At 42.7% G+C, this 12,782-nt stretch overlaps 1 protein-coding gene across 1 annotated transcript; it reads left to right on the forward strand.

Moving 5' to 3' along the window:
• The first annotated feature begins 1,982 nt into the window (after nucleotides 1-1,982).
• Nucleotides 1,983-11,452, forward strand: LOC114203578 (spermatogenesis-associated protein 31D1-like). The gene is made up of 4 exons (XM_088018803.1): nucleotides 1,983-2,123; nucleotides 6,219-6,264; nucleotides 6,833-6,893; nucleotides 7,132-11,452. Exons 1-4 carry the CDS (start codon nucleotides 1,983-1,985, stop codon nucleotides 11,450-11,452), a joined length of 4,569 nt encoding a protein of 1,522 aa, XP_087874929.1.
• The last annotated feature ends 1,330 nt before the right edge of the window (nucleotides 11,453-12,782 follow it).

Consider the following 12,782-nt stretch of genomic DNA (forward strand, 5'->3'; position numbering starts at 1 on the left):
CCTTTCCTCCTTCCCCTTCTCTTTACATAGGAACACACATACACACATACAAAAATTATGCATACATTCTTGAGTATTTGAGAATACATTTCATGAATCATGCACTTTCTCCCTGAATATTTTTCATTGTGTATTTCTTAAGAAAAAGAATATTCTCTTACAGCACAGTTATCTCCTTCAGTAAATTTCACATTGACATGAAACTTTTAACTAATCTCCCATTCACATTCCATTTTTATCAATTTATCAAGTAATGTCGTTTGTGTGTGTGTGTGTGTATAAACCTCCTTTACAGGATTTAGTCTAGGATCACATACTACATCTAGTTGTGTATCTTTAGTTTCCTTTAATCTGGATCAGTTTCCCAACCTCTTTTAGAACAAGGCCATTTTTGAAAAATAAATTTGATGTACCATATTTATAACCCCTTCTCACTTGGAAATTTTTTTGGGTGGAGCTTATCTTGCTCGGACTTTAAAGGATGTTTTTATAATTGTGAGTCCTAGGGGCCTTAGGGACTGTCAAGATCACACTTCCTATTTAAAAACAATTCCAGAGATGCAAAGATATGTGGAGGGATTTTTCTTAACAGACATCCCTCCTTCAGTCAAGGGAGGGTATGTGAAGTGGGGTGGGTTTGAAGTGTACCTTCCTTTTGGGTAGAGACAATGCTGAAGCTGTGGATGCAGGAGAAGAGAGGTAAAGAAAGGAGCTGTCATTATTGGTAAACTCTCCTCATATGGGAGGGAAAGGATTGGGTGTCTAGGGCCAAGACTGATTCATCAGAGAGGGAATATAGGCAAGTCAAGTAAGGAAATGATACAGGGCTTAATTTCAACAGTTTATAATCTAAATAATGAAGCTGTAAGGGTTCCAACAATTAAATGACTAGGTGGCATGTGGAGATGAAATAAATACATATAAACCATCAACAAAAATGACATTATTTTTAAAACTGGTAGCGATGACAATAGGTATTTTGGTGAAAAGTTTGAAGGTATGTGGGAAAAATACTTTTCATGGAAAAAGTAAGCATAGGTGTCAATCAAAAAATGCCAAATGGTATTGCTAAATATACTTACAATTGTGCTCATTAGACATGATGCTAGAGGAGCCCACTTCCTAAATCAAGATGAGTTTGGTCCTGTGGGCTGTGATCCAGCACATTTGCTCTGTAAAATAAAGGAATCTTCAAAAATGTTGGGGGGAAGAAGGGGGATTTGACAGAGAGAAGAAAGAGGGAGCAGCAGGGTGGACACTATATGTGTGGAAGAGAACCTGTAGGGCGTGAATAGCCTAAGAGGGATTTGGGGAAATAAAAGAATTACTAAAATTTTTAAATTGTGTGCCACAGGTCCATGGGTGTGTCATGCCCTTGTCTCCCTCTTTGTCATCCTTTCTGTTCCTTGGTACAGATTATTCTGCTTTCTCCTGTTCTTTAGTGAACTTGAGTACTTTTGAGGAGATATGGGGGGGGCTGGCGCTGAGTCTATTTCTAATTTCATCCAGGTAAAAATGCATGAGGGAGAGCTGCAGCTGAAGGGAGAGTAGACCTTGGCCATGTAAATCCCTGGGTATAGCAAACTTTCAGAGATGATGTGAGGTCCAAAGTGAGATCACCACGTAGTAAAAAGGGTCTCAGGTATTATCAGCGTAACAGGTGGAACGAGGAAATTTCACTAAGGTAAAGATATGATATGGTGAATAGGTGGAGGAGGAAGGTAGGTTGGAGGCATCTAAAGGGCCATAGAATGATGGACACATCTGCTGCGCTGGTGAGTGGGGGAAGGGTTGCATTGAGTTTCTTTCGCCTGTATTGTCCCCTCCCCCACCCTCAAGAACCTTTGGTGTCTGTACTAAAGCTCTGTGATGTGGGCCTGGAACTCTAGTCTAGAACGTGTATTCTCAATGCCCAGCTGCCTGAGGCAGCAGTACATTTCAAATGATGTGAATCATCTTTGTCTGAGAAGCCTTACTGCACCATGGCTGAACTCCAATTAAACTTGCTAGGTTTTCCCATCCTTGCCTTCCTCTGTGGGGTGGGGCTTCTTCTTCTGGTGCTGTGCTACCTAAAGAGGAAACCTTGTTCACCAGTATTTTTGAAACAGAGAGACGTCAGTCAGGTAAGTAAAGTCCCTCAGAGATATTAAATCTTTCTTTTCAAATAGATGAACTCAAAGCTAACAACTTCCAAATGATGCTTTTGCTGAATCTTACAAATTTTACGTTGTATTTTATTTTATTTTATTTTATTTTATTTTATTTTATTTTATTTTATTTTATTTTATTTTATTTTATTTTATTTTATTTTAAGTAGGCTCTAGGCTCAGTGTGGAGCCCAACACAAGGCTTGAACTCATGACCCTGAGATCAAGACCTGAGCTGAGACCAAGAGCCAGGTGCTTAACTGATTGAGCCACCTAGACACCCCTTAAGTTGTATTTTAATTTTCATTTGGTTTAAAATATTTTTTTTCTCTTGAGTCTTCTTCCTTGACCTGTGTATTAGTAGTGCGTTATTTAATCTAATCTAAACATTTTGGGGTTTCCAGCTATCTTCCGGTAGTTGATTTCTTGTTTAATTCTACTATGGTCTGAAAACATACTTTGTGTGATTTCTATTTTATATTCGTTAAGGTGTGTTTTGTGGTCCCGAATGTGGTCCATCTTAGTGAATGTTCCATGTGAGCTAGAGAAGAATGTGTATTCTGCAGTTCGATGAGGTTTTCTATAAATGTCAATTAGATCAAGTTGATTGATGGTGTTGTTTGGGTCAACTACATCTTTTCTGGTTTTCTACCTGCTGAATCTGCCCATTTCTGATAGAGGGCTGTTGAAATCTCCAACAATAACAGTGGATTCATCCATTTTTTCTTGCAATTCTATCAGTTTTTGCCTCACATACTTTGACACTATGTTGTTACATGTGTACATGTTAAGGCGTGTTGTGTCTTCTTGCAGAATTGACCTCTCTGTTGTTATGTAATGCTCCTCTTTACCCCTGACAATTTTCCTTGTTGTGAAGTCGGCTTTGTCCAAAATAATACAGTTACTCCTCTTTTCTTTCGGTTAGTGTTAGCATGGTACATTTTTCTCTGTCCCTTTGCTTTTAATCTATCTGTATCTTTATATTTAAAGTGGCTATTTTATAGACAACATATAATTGGGTCTTGTTTTTATCTACTCTGACAGTCTTCTCTTTTAATTGGTGAATTTAGACCACTTCCATTTAGTGGTTTTTAAATATACTTGGATTAATATCTCTAGCGGTCCGTACTATTTACTATTCATTATACCTATCCTTCCCCTCTTTTTCTGCTTTTTCTGGTTTTAAACAAGCATTATATATAATTCCATTTTCTCACTTTTGTTAGCATACCAATTATTCCTTGTTTAAAACTATTTTAGTGGTTGTCCTAGAGTTTGTAATATACATTTACACCTAATCTAAGTCCACTTTCATGTAACGCTATACCAATTCATAGTGCAGGAGTGTCCAATTCCTCCAGTCCCTAGTAACATTGATGCCATTCATTTCACTTATCCATATACTAAAATCACCCAACACGTTATTATTATTATTATTAGGTCAATTGAGAATAAGATGAATGAAAGTTTTATTTTATCTTCATTCATTCCTTCTCTTCTTTGTGTAGATCTGAGTTATGTTCCTTCTCCCCAAAATACTTCTTTTACCACTTATTCCAGGGTAGGTCTATTGCTGATGAGTTCCCTGTTTTTATTTCTCTTTCACTTTGGTAGGATAATTTCACGAGGTATAACATTTTGGATTGGTGGTTTTTTTCTTTCAATACTAAACATTTCACTCCAATCTCTTACTTGCATGGTTTATGAGAATAGGTGATAATTCTTATGTTTTTTTCCTCTAGAGGTAGGGTTTTTATTTTCCTCTGGATTCTTTCAAAATTTTTCCTTTTGTTTTCCTACAGTTTGAATATGATATGTCCATGTATGAACTTCCACAATGTATGGTTAATCTGTCATTAATTTTGGAACATCCTTGGCCATTATTACTTAAAACATTTTTTTCTGTTCTTTCTTCTCCTTCTGGTATCCCGATTACCTATATGTTACACATTTTGGAACACAGTTCTTGGATATTCTAGATTTTAGCATTAAAAAAATTCTTTTTCTCTTTCTATTTCAGTTTGGAAAGTTTCTACTGAGTTTTATGAAAACTCACTTATTCTTTCCTAGACCATACGCAACCTACGGATGAGTCAATCAAAGGCATTCTTCATTTCTCATAGTGCTTTTGGTTTCTAATATTTTCTTTTGATTTTTTTCTTAGAATTTCCCTCTCTCTGCTTACATTCCTCATCTATTTTTGTATGTTGCCTACCTTTTCCATTAGAGCCCTTAACATAATAATCATGGTTATTTTTGATACCATGTATGAGAATTCTGAAATCTGTCATATCTGAACGTACACCTGATGCTTGGTTTGTCTCTTCAGATTGCTTTTTCTTGCCTTTTAGCATGCCTTGCAATTTTTCTTTGAAAGCCAAACATGATGTATTGGGTAATTGGAACTGAAGTAAACAGACCTTTAATGTGATGTCTTACGTTAATCTGCTTAGGTGTTGGGCTGTGTTTAATATTTACTGTAGCTATACATGTCAGAGGCTTCAGTTTCCTCTAGTGTCCTTGTTTTTGTCTCCCCTAGTGTCTTTAGGTTTCCCTAAATCTCCCTAAATAGAACACATACCTTGCAGTTCTTTATAGCTATGATCCTGTTACTACACCAGAGCCCAGTCAATATTTTGGTAAGGTGTCAGGGGAGAGGATATGATTAAATACAGTCTTTTAATGGGCTTATGTCCCTGGACTGTGATGTTCACAAGTGTTTCGAAGGTTTTTTTGTTTTGTTCCGTTCCACTCCATGGATGAGACAGGAGGACTTAAGGAGGCTGCTGTAGTTGGGTAATTTGCCTTCTCCCATGTGGCATAAGGCTCTGGTAGGGTTTTCCCCTGCTGAGTAGGCTTCTGTTATGGAGAACACTCTGGGAATATTTTCGAATGGTTACCTTTCTCTCCAACCCTACACTCCCCTGCCAGAAATATGAGCAATTTTTTTTTTTTTTTTGTAGCTCTTTACTGTGAGAATCAGGTGGGGTTCCTGGTAAGAAAAACCATAAATAAGTGGGGGTCCCCCATTAGATTGTGACTCCAGCAGTTTCTCACTCTCATGCTAGCCCATATGCATCCTCCAGCAATTTGTCAAAGTGTCTATTTAAGTGTTCCTACCAGGAGAGCAGTGCAGAGCCTCCGGTGGCTTCTGTTCTAGGTAAACTAATCTAAACTATGGTTTTCTGCATTGACACCCTCTGAAGATTTGGGGTAGTGGGTTTTCACTATGGTTCCAAGAAAAGTCATTGATTTTTAATCTGTTCAGCTTTTTGCTTCTTTCACAGACTGAAGTGATGACTCCCAGGCTTTTTAAATGTTAGATCTGGAACCAGAAGTTGCCCTTCAGAGAATGATTTTTTATTTTCCTGTTCCTCTCCCCACATTTCCAAATGAGTTTGCTAGGGTCAGAGAAACACCTAAAATGAGGAGTCTAAAGAAAGAATAGACATTCACTGCTCTAGGAAGAGAGATCTGGCAGGGGTAAGGGTTAAGGAAAGACTAAGGTTTCTACTTGAAACTCACGGTCTATGTGGGTATGGTGGCTTGTCTTGGGTAAAATCCCAAACACAGGGATTCCATAGTCCTGGATTGGGTCATTTCGAGAGTATGGGATCTGTGTAAGAGAACAAAGTTTTCCAGCACTTGATCATGGGTCAGTCCCATGTCAAGCATCACTCGGACAAGCCTTCCTTTGTGTTGGGCTGCTCAGGAGAACAGTGCTAAGCCTCTGAGAAGAGCCAGGCATTTAAGGTATGTCCTAGCATACAGGGTCCTACCTGAGGGAGCACAGATGTGACTGTCGGGCTTCAGTTTCTATGTCCTCATTGAATAAAGGACTTCTGACTGAGAATATCAAGTGTGGATCTCCCAGACAAAATCCTCTTTTGAGTTTTTCAAAGAAGTAAGTATTGAAAACATTTTATCACCTTTAAAAATTGATAAAAGCAAGGAACACAAAGTTCTATTAATTAAAATAAAGTCCTGCTATTCTTGGATAAGGAACGTTTCCATTCTAAGAGAAGAGTGAGAGATACGTCCCAACCCCTCATTCTTTTATTTTTGTTCTAGCGTCAGGGCAGAGCCACGAGGAGGAGGAAAGGTGGGAATCTGAAAGGTAAGGTTCTGCCTATTCCACCTGAGCTCTCCAAGGGTGACCCTTCCTGTCCTTTTCATGATGGCTCAGGTCCATGATCTCTGAGGAGGTCAGCTACTAGATACAGTCCCTCTTAGAAAACAGAGGCCTCAGAGGAGAGGCTTATGGAAAGGCAATCAGAGCACAAAACCCTTCTCAGATTCCCTGCTCTACGTGAGGCAGTGATGGATCTGGGCAATGGGTGTTGCCCAATAGGTGGCTGTGTGAGACGTCAAAATCAGAACTTCTGTCTCCTGACTTTGTGAAAGACCTACGACGTCATGGATACTCAGCTTCCTCTTTGAGGTATCCATTGCCCTGTGTTCTTCATAGGGTGGTTTTCAGTATCACATAGGATAAATAATACATACAAAAGCCCATTGTGAATGATAAAAAATATAAGTCTTACTTTCATTGATCATGTGATCTTATATCCTAATTCTTGGTGTTGTCCCAGTCCAATCTACCAAGGGTATCACTGAAAGGACACTCTACTCAGTCTCTTATAAGATCTCTTGCTTCTATCTTCATCATTCTCCTGGTTTCCCAGGTGGGAGAACTTGCCAGAGTGAAGTAAAGGAGGCAAGAAAGGTGCTTTCTCTTCTGCAAAGGTGACTAAACATTACCTTCTATCTTGGACCCCCCCCCCCCTTTAAAGCAGAGTCTATGAATTTCTAAGGGCCTCAGGGAAACCCGGGATTGACATGGGATGGAAATTCAATCAGAGTTAGAATGTGAAAGTCTTGGGGATGTTGGTGGGGGAGGGGGGGGCTATCTTTGCCAGATCTGCCAGGGTCACATATATTTGTTCTGGTCCGGGCTGCAGCTTTGTACCTCCTGTCTCCTCAGCCCCCTAGGTCAGCATCATGATACCATCCACTTTCGTCAACTCTTATGTCCAGATCCCTTCTGTGAGGTGTGTAATAGCACAACGGCTGAGGTCAATCGGCTGCTGTTCTCAGAGGCCCTGGAAGATGCTACTCCCTCCGTGATCCCCTTGGTTTCCACAGCTCCTGTGACTGACTCATCCTTCACTTCATTCCCTGACTTCTCAGCAGTCCGTTCAGGAGACCTATTACCAGTGCCTTTGCCTGAGCCTTCCCCACCCCACCCCACTATCTTCTCACCTAACCCAGTGACCTCTTTAGCTGACTTTTTCTTACCCTCACCCCCCGGGCAGTCCCTGCCACTAGAGCCAAATACCTTGGATTCTGAATTCCCAGTGACCCATTCCATACCCCAGCCCCTCGCCTTTCCCCCTCTCCTACTACATGACATTCAGAAAGGGGATCCTGTCGTCCAACTAGAGGCCACTTTACCTCTGAATACCATCTCTGCTCTTGACCCCACCATTTCACAAGATATCACCCTCTTACCAAATCTGTCCCAGGCAAGGAATCCCACTGATTCGTTTGCTTGTCATCATACACCACCAACCTTGTCTGTTTTACCACCGCCAGACTGCACTTTAACTGTGACTCAATCTAAATCAATGTCCATCTCAATGAAGCCTGATCCTGTGAAGTCATCTCCAGATAGCCCTGGTAGGTTGTCCACTTATGTCCCAACAATTAGAGGTAGTGACTGCTCAAGCCTGTCAGTTTCAGAATTCTCCTGTTGTCAGGCTCAGGCCAAGAACGTGTACCTTCCCACATCAGCACACTCCAGTTTTCAGCAAGAGCAAGTTTACCTCCATCTACCAGAAACCTATCTCTGGAGAGACTCTGCTACTAAGCACAAGGAGGTCAGTGCAATTTCTTTCCCTGGCCTTCACTTCCAGGCACTCTTGGAGAGAGAAATGAAGAATAGAATGGCTTTCCAGATTTTAAAGAAGAAAGTAAAAGAGGAGGGGCCATTTTCCAAACAAATGTGGTCAGAATACCAATGGACATCTGAAGGGAATTTGCTGCAGCCATTTGATGTACAGGTCACCACAGCCCCCCAAACTGGCTGGAATATTGAAGGCAAACCAGAGCAGCTGCACATTTATCAGCAGCTCCTCCACGTCAAGTCTTTGGGGGAGAACTTGCCTCAGAAATATAGCCAATTCTTCTGGGGTCTTCCTTCTTTGCACAGTGAGTCCTTAGTAGCCACTCTCCTGTTTTCTAGTAGTACTTCCCCACTAGGGTCTCACTTTGTCTTATTCAATGGAATTCATAATACCTCTGCAGTCAAAATGCACAATCTAGTATCTGCACCACTTTCTCGTTCCCATCACCTTCCTCTCCCCAGTGTACATCTCCAACCCTTGCCTCAAACCCTGTTCCAATCCCAGCCCCTACCTTTCACTCAGGTGAACACCCAGGCCCATTTTCAATCCTGCCTCCGAATCATACCATCTTCTTCATCCCAGGTTAGGGACTGTGGAGTGTCTTTCCATAGATCCAAGAATGAGTCAGACTCTCATACCTTGACTGAACATGAACACCTGGAATGCCATCTGTTGCAGAAGCAACAGGAAAGCTTGTGGGGTTTAGTCCCTGTGTTCCAGAAATCTCAAGAAACCATTTGTCCTCGAGCTCCCAACCTTCCATTGGTTAGCCGGTCATCCCATGCCCACGTACCAGTCTCCATCCTTCCTGGCCATTTTCATATCACCTGTGAACCCCAGGACACATGGGAGTTACATAGTCCAAGGGAGGTAATCCCATGCTCCTGCCTCCATGACTGTAGAAACCTAGAGTCCCTAGCACTGATGGAGCCTCAGTGTAAATTAACAGGAATCTCTCAGCGAAAAAGCAGACATGTTCACTCACAATTCTATGAGCTTCAGGGCCATAGTAGCAAGGATCTAGCAAAGACTGAACTGAATCTCTCAGGAAGATTCCGTGAGAGGGTCCCAAGAAAGTCCCAGCTAAGGAAGGATATGAGGAGGAATCTTGGGTATATCCTAGAGAAGAGCCCACAAAGGGTCTCAGAATGCTACCTAGTGAAGGGTCACAGGGCTGCCTTGGAGACAACAAGTAACTGTGTGTGTCATTCAAGGAATCACTCAGGGAATGAATTATTAAATGTCTCAAGGAAGGAGACAGACCAGAATCAAATCAAAAGCACTCTTAGATTACATATGAGCAAGAAGTTTTGGCAGATCACAGCGGGTAGGATTCCTATAGGTGTGTGTTATTCATGGCTGGCTGATGACAATACATTGCCTTTCTCTGGGAGTTCCCAGACTACCTCAGAAAACACAAATTCAAAAAAGACTCCGGTGGGTAGGGTTTACTGCCAGGTCACCACTCTAGGACTTTCTTTTCTTGATCCCAATACACGACAGGTACTAGAGGCACATATTATAAGATTTCGCATGAGTCAGAGGTGGGGTCTACCCCTCAGGGTTCTTGAATCCATAAAATTCTATATGTTGAGAGAAGCCAAAACATGGCCTCTTCCCCAAGTTGACTTTCCCTCCTCAGCCATGCATATTTCTGGGGTGGATTCCAAAGCTGAGTTTTTTAAACCCCTTGAGGGAAGCTCCAAAACTTTTTTGGGAAACAGGGTGAGAACAGCAAATTCAGTCCCCACCCTGGATCATCCTCTCCCTACTATGTTATCTGTGGGCAATGCAGGAAGGGGGGTCCTGAAGGCATCACACTCTCACACTGACCAGAGTCCTGCCCAGTGCATCCAGATACCTGAGTGTGGCAGCCAGACTTTTCAGCCCCTTACACACAGCATCGGAGCTCAGGTCAGACCCAGTGAGACTGTACCAGAAAACACATGTGGCCCAGAGGTGCCCACAAGGCAAGCTGCGGCTGGACATGAGCCAAGGCATGAGAATGTGGGTTCCAGCAACAGAGTAGAAATGGTACAGGGCAAAGTGATGGTGGAGAAGAATTTAGAAGAATTTGCCATGTCCAACCTGTCCACGGATATATTCGACACCGAGGAGCTCCGTACTCTTCAATCCCAATCTTGTGACACCTTGACAACCAGTGAGTTGGGAAGCTCCAAAATGAGAAGTGTCAGTAGGAGTAAGGTAGAAACTGCCCTGACCACTGAACATCCGTCACCAAAAATACTGGTTCCCCAAGATTCTAAGCTATCAGAGCTGAAAAGACAGCTTCTGCGTGAGTTAAAGTTTAAGTTGGAGAGTGAGGAACATAACCAGGCTCAAAGATGTCCCACTGACATGCCCCTTACTTCAGATAGCTTGACTTCCAAGGCTTCACTGACTCCGTCCCAGAGTGTCTGCAGCGGGGTCTTGGAAGCATCCCAGGTGCTGCATGTCCAATTGGAGGATAGCAGAATTAGCATGGGGCAGCAGCAGGAGTCCTGGGACTCTAAGGTGGCCTTCCGTAAGTGTCAGACTAAGAATTTCCCACAAAGAAAAAGTGAAAGGAAAGTGAGACCTCAGGATGATTCCAAAGCAAGAAAATGTAGAAGTGAGGACTCAGGAGTAGGGACATCTGCAGGCAGAAAGGAGAGCTACCGTGTTGAGGACAGAAAATTAGAGAGTGCTTCCCCATCTCTGTCACAGAATGAACAGTTTCCTCCTGAAAGTTACTTCAGAAAAAAGATGAGGCACTTCCTTCAGTGGATCAAGTCCAAGAAAAAAATCACAGGGCAGCAGGAATGTCCCCAGCAAAAAGGCAAGTTCATGTCAACCTTAGTGCAGCACCAAGACCCAGTTGAAAGTGTGACTACTTTTGTGAGCGATGGGCCCCCTGAAGCTCACAAGCTCATGACTACCACTGGGAAGGTCCTAGAAGAGAAGCTGGCATGTAGGTACGGATCTGAGGCCTCAGCAGTAAGCCAGCAGCAGGAGGAACTACAGGCCCAGGTAGGGCCTGCCCAGAGATATTCCTCCAACTATTGGGCTCTCTCTGAGCCACAACAAAAGAAACGGGCAAGTATCAAGTCCTGCAGCCATGAAGCCGTCTGTGCTGACCAGAACCGTCTTAGCAGTGTCAGACAGAACAGACACAGGGTCAGAGATCCCCGAAAAGTTGTGACCTTCAAGGGCCAGCTATTAAGCCAGAGTCAACCCCCTTCTTCTCTGCCTTCCGGGGAGCCTGTGTCTCATCCAAGCCCCACCTGTGTGCATCAAGTATGCCAGGTCCTTTCGGCCACCAGGGGTGACCCTGATGAAAGTACTGTGTTTAGTGATTTGACTCTTCTACTCAAGCAGAAAATGCTTCTCCAGCACTTCCACAGAGAAAAATTTCCCTGAAGAAATCATTCCATCCTTGTTAAGAAAGCCTCACAGTTGTCATGACAATATATCCTCTGATGAGGACAACCTTCAGCACAACTAAGAATATCAATCCTCCTCAATAAATGTTTCTTCTAATAGAGAGTGCTGTTCTCTGTGTGCTGCACTGGGACTGGGGCTGGGGCTTGTGCTTAGGGAAAGGAAGAAGTGTGTTCAGCTCTTACTGGTTTCCTCTCTGGCTTCTATAAGTGCACCAGTCCCTTGTAAGAAGCTGGACAGTGGCCTTCTCAGTTTCATCCTGGGGTCCTTTATTTGACCCTGCTCAGATGTCCTGTATTAAAACATTTACTTTTTTTTTTTCATAAAAAGTACAAAAAGCTTACTCTGAAAACCTTCAGGCCTTTACAAAGTGAGAAAAACCCTTAAAGAGCAGAACTTGGTTCAAACTCTCTCTTCATCTGCGCCCAAACTATCTGTTGGGTGGGATGAGTTACTATGTCACCTAGGCCTCACCTCCTGGAGGCTACTCAGGGCTTATTAGAACCCAATGATACCATTTCAGCATAAGAGTATACGGGATAGTCTTTGAGCATGAAGACAGTACCTCCAGGGATGTTGCCAGGGACGTTGTCCTCCTCTATGGTGCCTGCCTTCCCAAACATGCAACATTTTACGCCAAGGTTACAGTAATTTAGGACTGCACTAATTATCTATTGCTGTGTAATGGACACTACAAAATGTAGTGGCTTAAAAAATACATACTTATTATCTCACAGTTTTTGTGGGTCAGAAATTCAGGCGAGGCCTACCTGGATTTTCTGGTTCAAGGCTGCAATTAAGCTGTCGGCTGAGGCTACATTCTCATCCGAAGGCTTGACTCGGGAAGGGCCAACTCCTGTACCCATTCACACAGTTGTTGGCAGGATGCAGTTCCTCAAAGCCTGTTGGACTGGGATCCTCAGAACCTTGTTGGCTCTTGGCTAGGGCTGGTTGGTTCCTTGTCACGTGGGCTTCTCCAGCATGGCAGCTTACTTCATCAAAGCAAGGAGAGAGTTTACAAACAAGACAGGAGTTACAATCTTTGGTAAACTAATAACGGAAATGACATCCCATTACCTTTCCTTTATTCTATTAGTCAGAGGCAAATCACTAAGTCCTGCCTATGCTCAAGGGGAGGGGTAATTACACAAGGGTGTGAACATCAGGAAGTGGGGATCATTGGACTCTTCTTAGAAGTCTTCCTAATGCAAGGGTTTCTTCTTGGACACCCTACTCAATTTGCTGAAGCAAAAGTGGCCAAAGGTGCCAAGTGGATCTTTGTCCTCATTCATATCCAAGTCATCAAGGT

Source organism: Eumetopias jubatus, unplaced genomic scaffold (assembly GCF_037043125.1).
Source record: "Eumetopias jubatus isolate StellerSeaLion01/CBP00866 unplaced genomic scaffold, mEumJub1_p1.0 scaffold_15, whole genome shotgun sequence".
Taxonomy (NCBI): domain Eukaryota; kingdom Metazoa; phylum Chordata; class Mammalia; order Carnivora; family Otariidae; genus Eumetopias; species Eumetopias jubatus.

Bases quoted from the DNA above. Each gene is read 5' to 3' on its own strand.
- LOC114203578 (XM_088018803.1), top strand. From the start codon at position 1,983: ATGGCTGAACTCCAATTAAACTTGCTAGGTTTTCCCATCCTTGCCTTC. The intron at 2,124-6,218 runs GTAAGTAAAGTC...TTTTTGTTCTAG, and splicing joins AACAGAGAGACGTCAGTCAG to CGTCAGGGCAGAGCCACGAG. The intron at 6,265-6,832 runs GTAAGGTTCTGC...CTGGTTTCCCAG, and splicing joins GAAAGGTGGGAATCTGAAAG to GTGGGAGAACTTGCCAGAGT.